This window comes from Sinocyclocheilus anshuiensis, unplaced genomic scaffold, assembly GCF_001515605.1.
Source record: "Sinocyclocheilus anshuiensis isolate Anshui unplaced genomic scaffold, SAMN03320099.WGS_v1.1 scaffold2012, whole genome shotgun sequence".
In the NCBI taxonomy this organism is placed as follows: Eukaryota; Metazoa; Chordata; class Actinopteri; order Cypriniformes; family Cyprinidae; genus Sinocyclocheilus; species Sinocyclocheilus anshuiensis.
Genome location: NW_015555967.1, coordinates 536935 through 555036, shown reverse-complemented (window position 1 = coordinate 555036; position 18102 = coordinate 536935). Strand labels below are relative to the sequence as shown.

Sequence of the window (18102 nt, the reverse complement as noted above, 5' to 3'; positions counted from 1 at the left end):
AGTAAAAGAACAGACACTACAATTAAAAACTGAACGCGGCTGCTCAATGCAGCGTGCCGAACGACAGTTGCATCACAGATCAGATTTAATTTCTCCAGTGAGGAGAGTGAGTCAAGCTGACTGACAAGAAGAGTGAGGTGACACAGACAAGATGATGGCGGATGATTAGTTTCGAACCGAAATGCAAAAGCGCCTGTTTGGCAATATTTTGGATTTTGAAAAGCCTGTTGACTTTTGCCGTTTATCTAATGTGATTTTAGAAGTTTTTTTAAACATTCGTTTCGGTTCCAAGTGAACCGTACCGTTACCAAAACGTGACGTGTAAACTCTGCTGATCACGGATTGGCCGGAGAGAATCGTCACTACCCGCGTCACTGAACTTGCAACACAAACACAAAAGAACCGCTAGATTTAAATCAGCATAGCCAGCGAAGGATCGAACGCAACTGTTTTGAACGAGCGCACCTTTTTTTTAACAACCAAAAAGTGTTGTCTGTTGCGGAAGTACAGACGTTCCTCTCTTGATAGCAGAGGAGCGGATCCAGCGAGAGCTTGATGGGGCGACGCGGAATGAAAAAGTTTTTTTTTTAGGAGTCGTGGTAGTAGAGGCGGCGCAACTAACGACATGTGAATAATCCCGCCCACTCTAAAGCGGTACTGAACTGCAGTGGAAACGCAAACCGTGCCGTGCCGTACTGAGCCGTACCGAGCCGAGTCGTACCACGCAGTGGAAAAGCGCCATTAGTTCTGGAACTAAAGCGGTGCGAAAGGCCCTATTGTGTGTAGATTTGGAACCGCAGTATTTTGTGACTCTAGTTAAGTATTTCATTTCTGTTACTTGTCATTACCAGTTAAAAGTTGTTTTTTTTTTTTTTTTCTTTTTTTTTTTTAATGTATGCATGCTAAGACGAAGCAGACACGGACAGATGAAGATATTGCCCGCAGAAATACAGCTTCTTGGTGATAAGTTCCATTTGTTTAACTAAATTTAAGATCACTTCTGAGTTTTTCCTAGGTGGATTGAGCTGGTGTACATTTGCAAATGTTAGCTAACACGTGGAATGCTAACGTTAGCCGCTGTAACACGAAACTGACTTACTAGCTAGTTATCTAACAACTGTAGGCACTGGATATACAGTATGGTTGCTTAAAGTCTAGGTAGTGGCATTTTGTCTCTTAACACAACTATAAAAACATTGTGCAACGTATTGGCAGAAAGAATAATTTGTCAGTATAGCATGTACACCATTAACATACTTTTTTTTTTTTTTTTTATTAAAATGAAGTTGTGATTTTTTTCCCTCAACAATTTGGCCTAATTGTAATGAAGTAAATGTTCTTTCAATAGTTTGAAAAACACCACATTATGACCATACAATTACTTCATCTTGAGCTGTCCAGCCACCTCGGTAGCACTTGTTGATTAGTGTTTATATTCCTTCAAGTTTTACAACTTTATTGCCTGTTTGATTGTGGGTACAAAGATTAAACTGTAAAAAGGGCTGAGAAGGTTTTGATTATATTACCCACCAGGTACATTGTGCTGTCATTGTTAAAAAGAAAACACTAATCATCATTTGCCTGCCTGTTTTTTTTTCAGTATTTTATTGTGAAATATTAGTTAATTTGTTGTTTTCAGATCAGCTGCTGTTTCAATAGAAGACAATTTGAAATCAGATCAGAGAGACGAGCAAAGAAGAGAGTGGTAAGTGTTTTAATCTCATGTCAGTGAATCTCAAAGGTTTCATTCTGGCTGACATATTTCTTAATAAAGTGATTATTGGGACTCTGAGAATCATGCTAACTTTGGATTCATCACTTCTGTTGTAAAGATGTTGGGCCTCTTCTAACCTTATGTTCAATGTAACGCAGAGTATTGTATGGTGACGACAGACAAGAGGATAAAAACGGACACTTATGTCAAGCATGATGAGGATTTAAAAGCTTTGAAATGTAAACTGAGTACAGTCAAAGAAATTCTAATGCATATCTATGCAAATTATAATGCATATGATATTCAAAAACACCACTCAAAACCACTGATTAATTATTTTTCCTTTCACAGACCCTGTGATGAAGAAATTTTCAAAGACCACAGTGTCTGAATTACATGCCCCCAGATGCAGAAAATGCAACAAGTCGTACTCAAAGAAAAGTGAGCCTCCACTTGAAGATGACGATGGTGACATTTCAAGTTTTTCGTTTCTTTGTTTAGTTCAGCCATTTGCAGGCTTGAGTTAGTAAAAAATGCACTTTATTCACTTTATTGTTTTTTGGTAACTTCGTGTGTGTGTGTGTGTGTGTGTGTGTGTGTGTGTGTGCGCGCGCACACAGAAAACTGCATTATGCATTGTTATTCGATGATGGAATATTCATAGTGTACTTTCCAGTAATACAGGTATAACAGAAACTTTCTACAAATTGAAGTATTTCTGTTATACCATTTCACTGATCTTTATTTTAATTTATTGTAATTTACTATAATTATTTTGGTCAAGAGTTTATATATGCTTCTGTACTTTTTAAATGTACTCAATTAATTTATTGGTGTAATGTGCACAAGATTTATTGTTGTAAAGTACATTAAAGTTTTCTAGATCTGAAAGTGTGTGTACGTGTGCGTCATGTTAATTAATGATTTTTGTACTTTTTAATATACCATATTAGAATGCTGAAAAATAGCTTTATAACAATACTACTAGTACTAGTAATGCATTTCTAATTAGCTGAAACGCTATTGAAAATGTTCTTGAAGCACATTAAAGTGAAGCTTAAAATATATAACTACCTCAAGAAGTATAAAAGTATTTTAAATAATGTAAAGAAGTACAATTAAGTTACACTAAAGATACTTGAAGAAGTTCCATTTTAAAACAATTAAATATATTAAAATATGTTGCTATTAGCTTGATATATTGCTATTAAGTTGATCTTAAGCATATCTTAAAAAGCACTTAACATACTTAGTTATTCTAAAATAACAATGCACTTGGTATAGTATAATAAAAAATATAATAAGTTAATCGATATTAGTACAACTAAGTGTATTTCTTTTTTACCTGGGTTGTCACTGAGCAATTTACTGAACCTCATGCCCTTCCAAACCTGGAAGACTTTTATTTTTGGATATTTGGAATTGTTTTAAAGTCTATAACCCTATTTGTGCTATATATTTTTACAATGTACTATTCTATGATCAAAATGTTTTTATACTTTTTATACTGTGCGGCTGTCTGAAAGTGGGACTGATTTTTGGCAATGCCTTGCAGTATGTGTGTGAGTTTGTGTGCATGCGAGACTGATTTACACCACTATCTCGAGATCACACGTGCATCTGCATTTGATGCCAGTTTATAATGAGTGCTGTGTGATAAAAATGGAGAGATGTGAGACAAATTCATAATGAGCAGCATGTACAACTATGTGTGTGTTGCAGAAGTGTTCGACTGCAGCTAAGCTGATTCTTAATTGATTTCATAGGGAACTGGAGCTGAGGGGTCTTGCAATAGAGTATTTTGTGTGTGTGTGTGTGTGTGTGTGTGAGAGAGACTGGGGGTGGGGGTGGGGGAAACATTTTAATAATTAATAATAGAATCTGCAGATGAAAACCGTGGGACACTTTACATAATGGTGCAGCAGGGTTCTGAAAGCCAAGATGGTTTCCTCATGCTTATCCAGAGCCTTTTTGAACACTGCTGAGCTCACTTTGTCACTTTCACTCAAGTAATGAATCAGAGTTTCTACCTGCCCTACACATATTAAAAGGAGCTCCTGACTGTTGGTTCATGCTGTTATTGGTTATGCTTTGTTGAAGCCAGCATGACCTTTCTACTGTGCACCATGTTAGCTTAGCAACTTATTTCTCTGACCATTAAAACTAGTTTCAGAACTTTAATTTGATATGTGTAGCACAGTTTCATATACAGTAAGGTCCAAAAGTCTGAGATGACATTGACAGTCTTGGTCGGAGTTTACATGACACACTGTTTAATTAAATATTTGTAAAGATTAAATACATATTGCACCTCACTTCTCTTTCTAGCCAGCACACAATACCAATCATATTCTGGCATCCCAGCATTCCGGCATTCCTGTAGCTCAACCAGCAGAGAATGGCACTAGCAATGCCAAGGTCATGGTTTTGATTCCCAGGGAATGCATGAATTGATAAAATTGTTTGTCTGTTCAATGCGATGCAAGTCACTTTGGATAAAAGTGTCTGCCAAATGCAAAAATGTACAATTGAAATTATTTTGGTGCATTTGTCTTCAGAAGCCAAGATTCTATTCTCTTCTGATCTGAAGTTAAAATTCGGAATCGGTTGCTTTTTTCTGAAATTAAGAGTCTATTCTTTTATTCACTTTTTTTTTTAAGTTAAGATTATGTTCTGAAGAATGTGTTAAGAATGAATTTCTGAAGTTTTTGCTGTTATTTTATGAACTTGAGCTTCTGTTCTGTTCTGTTCTGAAATTAAGATTCAGTTCTGGTCTTTTTCAAAAATTTAGATTATATTATTTTCTGTTCTGAAGTTAAAGTTCTGCTCTGTTCTTAAGTTAAGAATCTCTTCTGTTCTGAAGTTAAAAAATGTGTTCTATTCTATTCTGAAGTCAATATTCTGTTCTAAAGTTAAGAAACCAGACTGGAAAGCATTTCTTGTGTAGGAAATTAGTTCCACTGGCCTTCCCTTTGTGGTGATAAAAGATATTCAGTGTCTTTATCTTGCTCATGGTCATGGGTCACACTCTATCCACGTTGACTCACTCACATTATAGCCTGCTCTTTGACTATTCTTAGTCATTGTCTTGTAACTGGCCCTGGTTTCAGGTTTGTTCCAGAGGGCCATTGCTCAGAGTGGCTCCGCCATATCCAGCTGGTCAGTGAACTACCGGCCCCTGATGTACACCAAGATCCTGGCCAAGAAGGTGGGTTGTAGCTACAGCGACACTGCAGATCTGGTGGACTGTCTGCGAAGGAAGAGCTTCAGGGAGCTGGTGGATCAGGATATTCAACCTGCCCGCTACCACATTGCATTCGGACCGGTGGTGGACGGTGATGTGGTACCCGATGACCCTGAGATCCTCATGCAGCAGGTGTGAATTTAGACACTGCAGGGTCCCAGAGTTTAGAGTGCTTCAGAGTCTAATCGTGACAGTTAATTAGTGAAAGTGAGTACAATGGGTGACATTTGTGTAATGTCCTCAGGGGGAATTCCTGAACTACGACATCTTGTTGGGGGTGAACCAGGGTGAAGGGCTGAAATTTGTAGATGACAGTGAGGGTGAGGATGGTATTTCAGCTGCTTCCTTCGACTACACCATATCAAATTTTGTGGACAACCTCTACGGATACCCAGATGGTGAGTTTCACTGATACACCCATACATACTCGCAACATAGACATTGACCGGTGTTTGCACTGCCATTGCTGCCACTCAGTCTACAGCACAACGTCAAAAAAAATTATACTATTCACTGAGCTGTATACATGCCAAATTAAATGCAGTGATTTAAAATACATCACTTGTCATATGTACATATTCAACACAATGTAACCTTTTTTTAGGGTTTCTAATCAGGCACTGAATGGAATACCTATTAAAAGAAATGTTTTGCTTTTGAGGTCCAAATAAGATCTATGAAATCTGTGCATAAGTGTGCATAAGAAAATGTATTACATGTACATTCAGGACTGTCCCACAGATTTCTGCTGGCAACACTGACATACACATCTACATATTCTTTTACCGGTTGTTCAAGGTAGTCAGTCTAATTTTACCCCTCACCTTGGGTGCTTCTGTCTCACTGTCTCCTATATTGGGTCAAGGTGCCCTGCTTTGTGTGACAACCAACTCTGTCTTTCAACAACCAACATCCATCTTTTTCTCTCTTGGTGTCTCTGTCCCTTTTTTAGGTAAAGACATACTGCGGGAGACCATAAAGTTCATGTACACAGATTGGGCTGACCGCGATAACAGTGACATGCGGCGTAAAACACTACTTGCACTTTTTACCGACCACCAGTGGGTGGCGCCAGCAGTGGCCACAGCTAAGCTGCATGCGGAGTTCCAGTCCCCTGTTTATTTTTATACCTTCCACCACCACTGCCAGACGGAAGCACGACCCGAGTGGGCAGATGCAGCACATGGTGACGAGATCCCATATGTGTTTGGTGTTCCCATGGTGGGTGCCACAGATCTATTTCCCTGCAACTTTTCCAAGAACGATGTCATGCTCAGCGCTGTGGTGATGACATACTGGACCAACTTCGCCAAGACGGGGTGAGAGTTTGATCTGTCCGAATTTGTTCACCTTGTGAGACCAGAGTACAAATGCAGTTATCTTCCTCTGTCCTTTTTTCTTCTCACTTTGTTTCAATATTTTTTCCAGTGATCCGAACATTCCAGTACCGCAGGATACCAAGTTCATCCATACTAAGCCCAATCGCTTCGAGGAAGTTATCTGGACCAAATTCAGCTCTAAAGACAAGCAGTACCTCCACATCGGGTTGAAGCCTCGCATCCGGGATAATTACCGTGCCAACAAAGTTGCTTTCTGGCTTGAGCTGGTTCCTCACCTCCACACCCTTCATGAGGAGATCATCAGCTCCATAACCACGCGGCTGCCACCCGGCAGCCCGCACCGGCCCGGTTGGAAGGGCACGGCCCAGAGCCCTGGCACACGCTCTACTCGCCACCCCACGGTCTCAACCTACCCACCCGACCCGGACCTCGAAGGTTCTGAACACCCTCCTGAACGCTTCCCATTCCCGAGCGACACACGGGACTATTCGACGGAGCTGAGCGTGACAGTAGCAGTGGGCGCGTCGCTGCTCTTCCTCAACGTGCTGGCGTTTGCCGCGTTGTACTATAAACGCGACAAGCGGCACGAGCTGCTGCAGCGCCGCCATCGACGCCTCTCACCTCAACGTGGGACGGGGCCGGGCATTGGCATTGTGGGGGCTCCACCCCATAACGACCTGGCATTGAGCCAGGAGGAGGAGCTAATGTCCTTGCAGATGAAGCAGCAAAGGGTGGAACTCGACCACGGCACGCCTCTTCCACCGCGTGGTCTCCACGGTGACCTCGAGCCTCTAAGACCACCTGTGTGCCCGCCGGACTACACTCTGGCGCTACGGCGGGCACCTGAGGACGTGCCACTTATGACGGCTAACGCCCTTTCTATGATCCCCAGCACCATCACTGGCATGCAGCCCCTCCATGCCTTCAACACTTATCCCCCTGCGCCTGCACCAAGTGCTGGGCATAGCAACAACGCCCTGCCCCACCAACACTCCACCACACGAGTATAGTAACCCCTCTAAGGGGACCAGGCCCCCCAAACACATAGGAACACAGACCTCCGGTACTAAGAGTGGTGCTCTACACGGATACTGTTCGACACACCACTCCTGTCCTTTTTAAGTCCACTCCCAGCACACTCTCTTTCTCTCTCGTTCTTTCTTGTTTTACTCTTCCTGCTCCTCTCATTCTTGGAGAAGATTTTGGGTGGAGAAATGTTGGCCAATTTCCCTACTCAATACAGCAGCTATCCCCTCCCATTTAGTTTTTTCTCCTATTTTTTCCCCCCTCAAGTTCCATTGCCACCTTTCCCTTTTTCTTTCTTGTCTTCTCCCCAACAGTCTTTTGCTCTGCTGTAGCCATTTTTAGTCCCCCAAAAAGAACAGTTTTTCCTGCTTCGGACTGTTTTATAAATCAAGAAAACATACGTGTAAAATATGTATTATTGATAACCTTATAAGGCTATGAATGAAAAAATATTCTACTATCTAATTTTTACCAGCATTCTTGTGCCAAGTACTGTGATCATCGTCCAATCAGATGCAGTCTAGTGGACGGACGTGGAGAGAATCACTTGAACTGGATTTATTCAAGGAATTTGCAGAATTGAGAAAAAAAAGTGCCAAATTAGTTTTTCTTTTCTTTGGTCTCTCTCTCTCATTTTTGCTTTTTGTTTTGCACTGTCACTGTTATTTGCCTATGGAGAGAAATTAACAACACTACAAATATCTATATAAAAAGATATAGATTAATTAAATTTATATCTTGATTGCGCTTTGGGAAAATTGCATGATTTATTTTTAAAGAGTAAAATGGACATTCGAGATTCAAGACTTTTCTTTTTATTGTCTTTTTCTGCAACAGTCTTCTCTCTCTTGCTCTCTCTCTTTCTCTCTGTCTCTCTCTCTCTTTTTTTTTTTACATCAGCTGTATTTTGTGCACTTCATTTGGAGATTCTTTTCCCTCTGTAGATACATGGTCATATCCGGAAATGAAACTGATTCTTGACGATAATAAAGAGGATAAATAGTTCCCTTCTTTTTTTTCATTTATAATTACGGAAGCTGTACGACAAAGCTCATCTCCCGGAGAAGGACTGATCAGATCCACGGTCCCTTCCTCTCCTTTTTTATCCCTTTTATCTCTCTCTCCGCTCATACAGTCCTCAGTAGTAACCCACACATTATGCCACATTGAGTTAAGGAAAGTTCAGTGTGTCACTCTCTCTCGCCATTTCTCCGTAAAAACTCACTCTGCTGAGTTGGACGTCCAGAGCGACGGGATCAACACCTGCACCCGTTCCCGCACAGCTGGAGTCTCTCCATCTCTCTCTTTTATCCAGAGCCCAAGAGAGCTCATGATGTGTCCAGAACATTCTTCCCCCTCACTGACACTGACCTTTGAGTGATTATCTCAGTTTGAGCTCACTTGTCATCAGGTGGACATCTTGTTACATGCCCTGTCACAAGTCCCTGTAAGACCTTCTGGTTCAACCTCTCACCTCTCGTGTTTTTCCGAAATCTCTCTTTCAGGGTGCCAAGAACGATCTGGCTGAGAGAAAGCGTGAGATGGGCGATTTGCGTTCATGTATGCGCATGTAAGTGTGAGTGTATGAGGAACAGCACAAATGTGGCCTCTATATGAGCTCTGGATACTCACTCTGGTAGCTTTGTGCATCAGGTCTGAGCCATAGTGGCGGTCAGAAACTAAACACAGCCTGAAGAGGCATACTGCATTACAGTGGAAGAGGCATCACTCCTCATGCCACTTAAATATACATTTATGATCCATAATGCAAGCAACTGTGCGTACCGATCTCATCTCCATCCATTTTTTGTTCTCGTCGTCTTGTTTTTGGAGTTTCTTGTCGGTGGGTGGATGGAAAACACACAAGACCACTTCATGTCATGTCATGACGAAAAACAAAAGATGCAAACTGTACATTTTTACAAGTGTAAGAGATGACATGGTCTTTGTAAATATTTTGTTTATTGTTGAGTTCATGGCCAATCGTATCCACTGTATAAACAGGTGCAAGCTCATTCATCCAATCATATCCCTCCACCCACGATTCTGAAGACCCTTATTAGATTTTCATTTGAAGGTTTACAGATACTAAAGCTTCTTTTCGACAAAAGACATTAAATCGTAATGAATGTTGAGGGAAGCGGAAACGAAGCGAATTCCACATTAGAGAATATATTGAGTCAAGAATGAGCGCACTTGATGAGAGTAATTGCATTTGGAATTCAAATTTGCTGCAAGACCCGACAATGGACAATAGAGTGGCTGCATCTGATTCTGTTTCGTTTGAAAAACGGAGGGTGGAACCGATCAGGGCCTAATCAGAATATTTTGTTGGAGAGAGTTAAATGAGAAAGTTTATGTGGGGAAGCTTGTTCTATTTCCTCGTATGAGGCCGTAGGATGTAAATCGCTTGAGTCAGCCCTGTTTTTTTCCGAGAGGCCTGCCGTTTTGAGTCATTCTCCTGAGTGTTCTTCATTACCCTTCAGTGGACTAAATGACACTGTGGGGTGTTTGTTTTCTCCTACCTGGTTGTAAGTTCTTAGAAATTTAATGTTACCCAAACCATTGGAGATTTGTTGGAGTGGGGGTGGGATTCCACAGAGTTCTGGCTTATCTCTTTGTTGTGAATTTGAGCTGCATATATTTCAAAGTAGAGAATTTAAACAGTTCATATTTTTCTAAAAAATAAAGGGAGAGAGATGATTCTACCGGCAACTGACAGACATATAAAGCACACTCTCATCAGAAATACATGGTGATACTTTTTGACTGGGTTGCCTATGTATTATAGAGGATTTAAAGAAAAAAAAATGAAGAAAAAAAATACTGAGAGTATTAATGCTTGGTCGCCAAAAAAAAAAAAAAAAACTTGCACCTGTTGAGTTTCATTTTGTTGAATTTCAGCAACATACAAACGGCTTAAGATGAGGGGACTGTATGACCACAGTGGGTCTAAAGAATGAAATTCATATTTCTATTTCCTATACAGGCTATTACACACTGTATGTTGTGTATCTGAACTGGACAACATTAAAAAGGTTATTAAACATACGGACAGGCCTGTCTCCTTATTTGCATGTTATTGTCCTAAATTGTCTACTTGAAAAAATATTTTATTCACTTATATCATTTATGTATACTTGCAGTTTTATTTAATCTTCCTGTTTTGTCCTCTAGATGGAAGCATATTTCATACCACAGCAGCCACACAGCATTGTGTCCACATCACAAACCTTGCTGAATCCTCAAAAAAAGACATTTGGTCTTGCTGTTAAATGTACACATCTCAGAAAGGACAGGTCCTGTAGTATGCGTACACATAAGGGACACTGCCTACTAAAAAATGAACAAATAACAGCACAATTCATGAATTTGTAGAAAATTGAACATACAAATATAATTAAATAAAAGTGTCTCAGGTGTACTGTAGTCCAGGTGGCTGGATACAGCCCGACAAGCTGTTCGCCACATTGATATAAGCCTTTGAGTCCACTTGTGGGCTCTGAAATGTTCCTCTGCAGGTTCTTCTGCCATGTTCACCTTGTTGAATAAGTCAAGGTGTCATGACTGTTACTTCACTCTACACGTGATGCATTCTCTAGAAACATGACTACAGGCTTTCGAATGCAGAAGACCATTTAAAGAGTGACACCTGGAACTCATAAGCTCTTTAAGATTTAAGATTGAGTAACAAGTCACAATCAAGTGTTCGTGTCTGAGTTTGTGTGTATCTGTGACTGCTGTAAACAGTTCCTGAGTTCGCATCAGCTGTTTTGCCGTTGGCAGGCTGGTGCAGCTGAAAGCAGGAGTCTGACTTTCCCACGCAGGAAACTGCTCTGCACCTGCAGAAGTTCTGGGAGAGAGGAGACCTCCTGCGACTGTGTGCTGGCAGGAGCTGAATCATCTGGAAGAACTGTGGATCTGGCCTGCTGTGGAAACAGAACAGACTCATTAGGGAAAATTTATCTCAAAAAATTCTAAAATGGATAGATTGCAGCTCTCAAATCTGATTGGATCGCCTCGTAAACAAATTACAACACATGAAACAAACCAAGACTGTTTGTACTGCTAAAATCAACTACTGTTAACAGCTTTGGTTACTAAGCTAGTTTCCCCTTCCATTTCAAGTGTATTGTGTACTCATATATACAGAGGCGGACAGTAACTAAGTACATTTACTTGAGTATTGTACTTAAGTACACTTTTTGAGTATTGGTACTTTACTTGAGTATTATTTTTTCTGGGAACTTGTGACTTTAACTTCACTACATTTGAAAGACAAATATTGTACTTTTCACTCCACTACATTTCTATCAAGGTCCTCGATGTAGAAAGTCGTTATTATATAGAACTTTCACTCAAGTAATGGAGTTGAGTACTTTGTCCGCCTCTGCATATATATACAGTATATCTATATACTCTAGTACAGGGCTGTCCAAATTCGGTCCTGGAGGGCCGGTGTCCTACAGAGTTTAGCTCCAACTTGCCTCAACACACCTGACTGGAAGTTTCTATGCCTAGTAAGAGCTTGATTAGCTGGTTCAGGTGTGTTTAATTAGGGTTGGAGCTAAACTCTGCAGGACACCGGCCCTCCAGGACCGAGTTTGGACAGCCCTGCTCTAGTATTATATTTTAACCATGATTCATTATATTTTGGCACAGTGGGAAATATAACTCCGATTGTATTCGTCATATACACCTAGGATGGCTTGAGGGTGAGTAAATCATTGGGTAATTTTCATTTTTGGGTGAACTATCCATTTAATGTCAGAATATACCTTACTGTGACAGACACATGTGCTCATAGTCACAACACATCAGTGGTTACTACACCTGTAAATCAAGACTGTGCAGGATCTGGCTGAGGCTGTGGATGTTACTGATGTTGTTATCCAGTGCACTGGCCAGACGAGAGTTGCTCACTGCTTTCATTGCTGTACTCAGGGCCTGAACCAGCAGAGACAGTCCAGTCTGGACCTCCACGGCCTGTTCATGAACCTGGACACATAGATTTACACTATGAATGAGTAGAAATACTTTCTATGTAATACACTGGATTTAATCGTCTATAAAATACACCAATACTTCAAATCAGGAGGTATCGCTGATATGATGATAACATGAGAAATGCATGGGAAAACTGATAAAAATGGATTTGTACGAGGAATTAATATATCAAAGCCTTTTTAAAGTACCTTTACAAGTAAATATAAACAATAAAAGAGTTTGTGCATGATGTATATTGATGTTTTTGTATTATGTTGTATTACTTATTTGCATAATGGTGGTTTTAAGTATCTAATGTGTATATAAATATGTATGTAAACATTCATTTTTTTTATATTAAACACAGCTAGTGCATCATGACTCACGTCTATATGTTCCCAAAAAGCAAAGTCAACACTAGTCAGAGGTACAAAGTAGGATTTCATCGCTCCACAGCCTCCTCTGCAACCTCGCTGAGAGAAAAAGAGACAGATGGACTGATGTTTCTGAAAATAACCTGACATGCTGTGTGAAACACATAGAGACCTCACCATGATGACTTCAGAATCTTGAGCTTCTCGTATAAAGTGTTCCAGAACCCTCAGGTCACAGATGGGTCGGAGGGGAGAGACCTGGTTTCCACCCAGCCACACAAACACTATCAAAACCGACACCAGACCTAAACAGACAAATAAACACTGTTATCGCAAATACTTTTACAATTACAGTTGAACCACTGATGTAACATGGACTATTTTAACAGTCACCACTGATAAACTACCACTAAATATTGTAGAAACTTAATTGGCTGTAAAGTTGCTTTGCAATGATTTGTATGGTGAAAAGCGCTGTACAAATAAACTTGACTTGACCATTTAGCGCCCAAACTCTGGAATAACCTACCTAACATTGTTCGGGAGGCAGACACACTCTTGCAGTTTAAATCTAGATTAAAGACCCATCTCTTTAACCTGGTTTACACATAACACACTAATACGCTTCTAATATTCAAATCCGTTAAAGGATTTTTAGGCTGCATTAATTAGGTCAACCGGAACCGGGAACACTTCTCATAACACCCGATGTGCTTGCTACATTGTTAGAAGAATGGCATCTACGCTAATATTAGTCTGTTTCTCTCTTATTCCGAGGTCACCGTAGCCACCAGATCCAGTCTGTATCCAGATCAGATGGTCACTGCAGTCACCCGGATCCAGTACGTATTCAGACCAGATGGTGGATCAGCACCTAGAAAGGACCTCCACAGCCCTGAAAGACAGCGGAGACCAGGACAACTAGATGAGCCCCAGATACAGATCCCCTGTAAAGACCTTGTCTCAGACGACCACCGGGACAAGACCACAGGAACCAGATGAGTCCTCTGCACAATGTGACTTTGCTGCAGCCTGAAATTGAACTGCTGGTTTTGTCTGGTCAGAGGAGAACTGGCCCCCCGACTGAGCCTGGTTTCTCCCAAGGTTTTTTCTCCATTCTGTCACCGATGGAGTTTTGGTTCCTTGCCGCTGTCGCCTCTGGCTTGCTTAGTTGGGGACACTTCATTTCCAGCGATATCGTTGACTTGATTGCAAATGATTGCAAAGATACTATTTAAACTGAACTGAGCTGGATGATGACATCACTGAATTCAATGATGAACTGTCTTTAACTGAAAAATGAGTGTTTACTATTGTAATTTTGCATTATTGACACTATTTTCCTAATTAATGCTGTTCAGTTGCTTTGACACAATCTGTATTGTTAAAAGCGCTATATAAATAAAGGTGACTTGACTTGACTTGACTATTTTAACAATGTCCTTACTAACTTTCTGGGCCATAAAACTTTTCAGTTCAGTTGCTGTCTATGCAGGGTCAGAAAGCCCTCGGATTGATCAAAAATATCTTAATTTGTGTTCCGAAGATGAACGAAGGTCTTACGGGTTTGGAACTAGTAATTAATGACAGAATTTTCATTTTGGGTGAACTATCTCTTTAATTGTGTCTTATGAGTGAATCGAATCGTTCACTCAATCAATTTGCTAAAAACCACAAATCATTTGCACAGGTCTCTAATATTCATGCTCTGTTTCACAGCTGCTGAGCATGGATTGAAGAACACAGATAAACCATATATTGTTGCAATCTTATGTCTATTCTATTGATGCTTCATCAATCAAACCATCTTTATCTGCATTTTATTCAACTACAGCGATAACTGGGTGCCTTTGTCCATATAAGGGATTTCCTGGAAGTATACATCCATATCCATACGTTTTTCTCCAGTGTAGAGAAGTGTACAGGAGTTATATTTTTTCTCTCAGTGAATACATAAGATTTCCTGACAAAAATTAAGAAATTACTGTCACGATTTTTTTTATCATAATTATTTAACATTTTATAATAAAACCTTAGACATTTCTAGTGATTGATAGCTATAGGCTCCCTGCATGATAACAGGTCACCCTGCAGTTTTCTGTAAAATAAATATTTTCTGTAAAATACAATGATATAACAATTATTATATTTATTCTTAAATACTGTTTTGTATTATAGTGTAGGGCTGCATGATTAATCGAATGCGATTGTCATGCGCATCTTGTCAGTAAAGCCGGTTCTGTGATTAGTAGTAAATCTCCATCACGTGCTTTCAGATGGAGCAGCGTTTACTACACAGAGCCGTAGTTCGCTGACAAGCTATGCAAAATCGCATTCATAATCGCAGACTATTTAATCGCGCGATTATGAAATCGAATAAATCGTTCTGCGATTAAGAAAACTGTTTGTGTAGCTTGTCAGTGAACTATGGCTCTGTGTAGTAAATGATTTACTGCTGATCACAGAACCGTGCTTCACTGAAAGATACGCATGACAATCGCAGTTTCTGCCTAATCGCGATTTATCGCCTTTGCGATTTAATTTCGATTAATTGTGCAGCCCTATTATAGTGAAACAGTATTATTACAATAGTGATATTTCTTATTTTGTTTAATGTTTTTATATAGTAATAATAGAACTACATTAGGCTACATGTGGTTGTTTTCAGAGATGGTAACATATATTTTAATCTTGTGCTACAATTGTGTGGCCTGTGCTACAAATCCTTCAACATCTGTAGCACCAGTGATATATGCTAAATCTCGATTCAGCCACCCACACAATCTGATTCCTAAATGACAAAGATTATTCAACCTTTGACAAGTACAACCGATGACACTGTAACATTTTCATTTGTCATTCAGACTTAAAACACAGACTCAGTGAAGGGACGTATTTGTTCACTATGTTCAAAGTGTATTTAGCGTTTTGGGGGCCCTAAGCAAGCGGTCACATAGAAATCGCATTTTGCGGGGCCCCACGCAATTGTGTGGGTTGTTTCATTGAATAAATATCAGCACTACACATTTCAAAGTCAAAACACTGCATGGGTGGTTTTATATGAATGTATCTTTCAAGGGAACTGACTAACTTCAGAAAAGTTTCGATGGTATTTTCATTTAATCTTTCCTATAATGCCTAATAAAGTAGGATTACAGCCGTTACCGGGGAAAATGCTATTTCTGCCATTCCAAATGTGCCTCCTACTGGCAGAGAATGAATTAGCATTTTCAATCAACCCGTCTGCTGTTTTTGTTCAAACTGATGCAAAAATCCACTCATAATTTTACGCAGCAAAAACTAGCTGTAAATGCCCCTTTAATCGCTGATGCTAAAGTGCCCTTTCAGTCACATCTAGGTGCCCTGGACCGCGATTGTGTCCTCGTAACGCCATTTCTCCCCTGCCCCTCTAGAGGCCTGTGCACGCCACTGTCCAGCTGGATAATGAGTATGGGGCAAAAAGAGCAGGAGAGACAGAAGAGAAAGCAGACAGCAGCGTCACAGATTTGAACATATGTTCAATAAGACTGCCAAACAGAGTAAGGTTGTTATCAGAGGCATCACTACCGGGGGGGGGGAAAGGAGGACAACAGGATGCAGAGGTTGAAAGGGGCCCAGAACGGGGGCCCAGAAAACTCAGTGAAGGGGTGTAGCGTGGATCAAAGAAGAACACAGTAAATTCTGACCAGGGGCGGTTATAGACCCTTTTTAGGTGGGCTTCAGCCCCCCATTTGTCCACACCTGGAGTGAGCATGCAGAAAGCCACCACTCAGACAGCACGCGAGTACCAAGTTGAGTTCTTTTTCACACACAATAATATGAGTCGGTAACCTCTTGAATGAACATAAACCAACAATATTGGATGTGTGTCTCTCTGATGGCTCAGCCCCCCCCCCCTGAGAACCGCCCCTAATTCTGACCATTATCCGTCCAGTGGAACTACTGTAGCTAGCTACAGTGACTGATTCAGAAGGATTTTACCTGCATATGTGTGATGTGTGTTCAACTGTGTTGGCGCTCTATTCACGTGTGTGTGTGTGTGTGTGTGTGTGTGTGTGTGTGTGTGTTACAGCCTACCCCAAGCAAATTTTTAGTTGCATGTTTATGTTTTCTTTGAATTTCAGTATAGGTCTTGGAAGAGAAAGACAAACTGAGGGATGTCTCTCAGCGTTCAAATGTTCATGTTCAATTTTATTATGGCCAACTGCTATGACAGTAACAAACATGCTTACACACATGCACACATGCCATTCAGTTTTAGCATTATGATGATAATGTAACACACACACACAAATAGTGTTCAATTGTTGAAGCTGGTTGAAGCATATTTGTTACACACACACACACGTGTTGGTATTGGTGGTTTACGGGGACTCTCCATATAGGCGTAGTGGTTTTTATACTGTACAAACTGTATTTTCTATCGCCCTACACCTAAACCCCACACAGAAAACTCTCTGCATTTTTAGATTTTCAAAAAAACACCATTTATTATGTTTTTTAAGCCTTTTGAATTACAGGTAGTGTCCTCATAAACCACCTTCATATTGTAATACCTGTGTCATACCCATGTCATTATACAAATTTGTGTCCTCATAAACCACCCAAACCAGTGCACACACACACACACACACACCAATTATGTTGAAAAGTCAGTACTGAATAAAAAGCTTTCAAAATATTTTTTTTTTTGTCATAATCCTTATTTCAATCACCCAGGTCGATATAATAATGTTACATCTCACCCCAGGGTATGTTACAACTAACCTATGGGGTGAATTGTAACATTTCACTCCTTGTGTTTGAAACTAAACCATTCATTATCTGTTTGTGCTGCAAAGATAACAGCTGCGTCATTTAATAGCAGGCACTTGTAACTAGTTTAAATCACAATTTGAATGCACTGGCTAACTCCAAGATACAGACAGAACTGTCAAAAATGTTACAACCATCCCCGGACTACCCTATTATTACGACGTCACAAAAGTTTTCTGCTTTAATTGCTCCACCTTATAAAAAGCTTAGCTTACCTGAAAATGTTTGCATCCGCAAGCTGCATTTTTATGATGCATAATGTTCTTAAATCCTTAATTGCGATCTTTCTTGTTGCACCCTTCAGCTCCTGCGCAGATTTGAGCTCAGCACACGCATCGTATGACTCCTGCGTGTCCCTGTTCCTCTTGAGTCCTTGATGGTATTCCAGCGCACTCCGTTCTGTCTGTGCTGTTTGACTGTCACTGTGTTGCTCAATATACATTCAGAGTTTCTGTGTACAATCCCGTGACGACAGTGATCTCACGTATGAGGGTTAATTTGTTCATCTTTACTAGAAGCATTTATAATTTGGCGACTGTAAATTTAAACAAGCTAAACAAATAGATTGTGCCTTAGCTTAAACAATTTTAATGTTGTATTTTT

The 18102-nt window shown here is 40.3% G+C and overlaps 2 protein-coding genes and 1 long non-coding RNA gene across 4 annotated transcripts in view; 2 read left to right on the top strand and 1 right to left on the bottom strand.

The window, feature by feature from the left end:
• The window catches only part of LOC107675989 (neuroligin-2-like), an 86215-nt gene extending 78030 nt beyond the window's left edge, over positions 1-8185 (top strand). The window contains exons 5-8 of the mRNA XM_016470504.1: positions 4825-5090; positions 5203-5356; positions 5911-6277; positions 6387-8185. Coding sequence (XP_016325990.1) covers positions 4825-5090; positions 5203-5356; positions 5911-6277; positions 6387-7308 — 1709 coding nt within the window. The 3' untranslated portion in view covers positions 7309-8185. The remainder of the gene's footprint in view (positions 1-4824; positions 5091-5202; positions 5357-5910; positions 6278-6386) is intronic.
• LOC107676015 (uncharacterized) lies at positions 821-2233 on the top strand. Its single transcript, XR_001632673.1, has 3 exons — positions 821-1705; positions 1873-1953; positions 2066-2233. It is a non-coding gene; the product is annotated as an uncharacterized LOC107676015 (long non-coding RNA).
• A 5-nt stretch (positions 8186-8190) lies between the features above and the next one.
• Positions 8191-17886, bottom strand: epob (erythropoietin b). 2 transcript variants are annotated; one of them, XM_016470535.1, is made up of 5 exons: positions 17715-17886; positions 12862-12989; positions 12697-12783; positions 12158-12322; positions 8191-11253 (listed from the first exon to the last, which is right to left on the bottom strand). In XM_016470535.1, exons 1-5 carry the CDS (start codon positions 17728-17730, stop codon positions 11089-11091), a joined length of 561 nt encoding a protein of 186 aa, XP_016326021.1. In that variant the 5' UTR covers positions 17731-17886; the 3' UTR covers positions 8191-11088. The 2 variants fall into 2 exon arrangements, with proteins under 2 accessions (XP_016326021.1, XP_016326022.1); XM_016470536.1 differs by having other exon boundaries at positions 8191-11250.
• Between the last annotated feature and the right edge of the window lie 216 nt (positions 17887-18102).

What these genes read in the sequence shown, in the direction of transcription:
- epob (XM_016470535.1), bottom strand. An exon ending in AAGATTCTGAAGTCATCATG is followed by an intron (nt 12,784 to 12,861) that starts GTGAGGTCTCTA and finishes TTTTTCTCTCAG; the next exon opens with CGAGGTTGCAGAGGAGGCTG. An exon ending in CTTTTTGGGAACATATAGAC is followed by an intron (nt 12,323 to 12,696) that starts GTGAGTCATGAT and finishes CTATGTGTCCAG; the next exon opens with GTTCATGAACAGGCCGTGGA.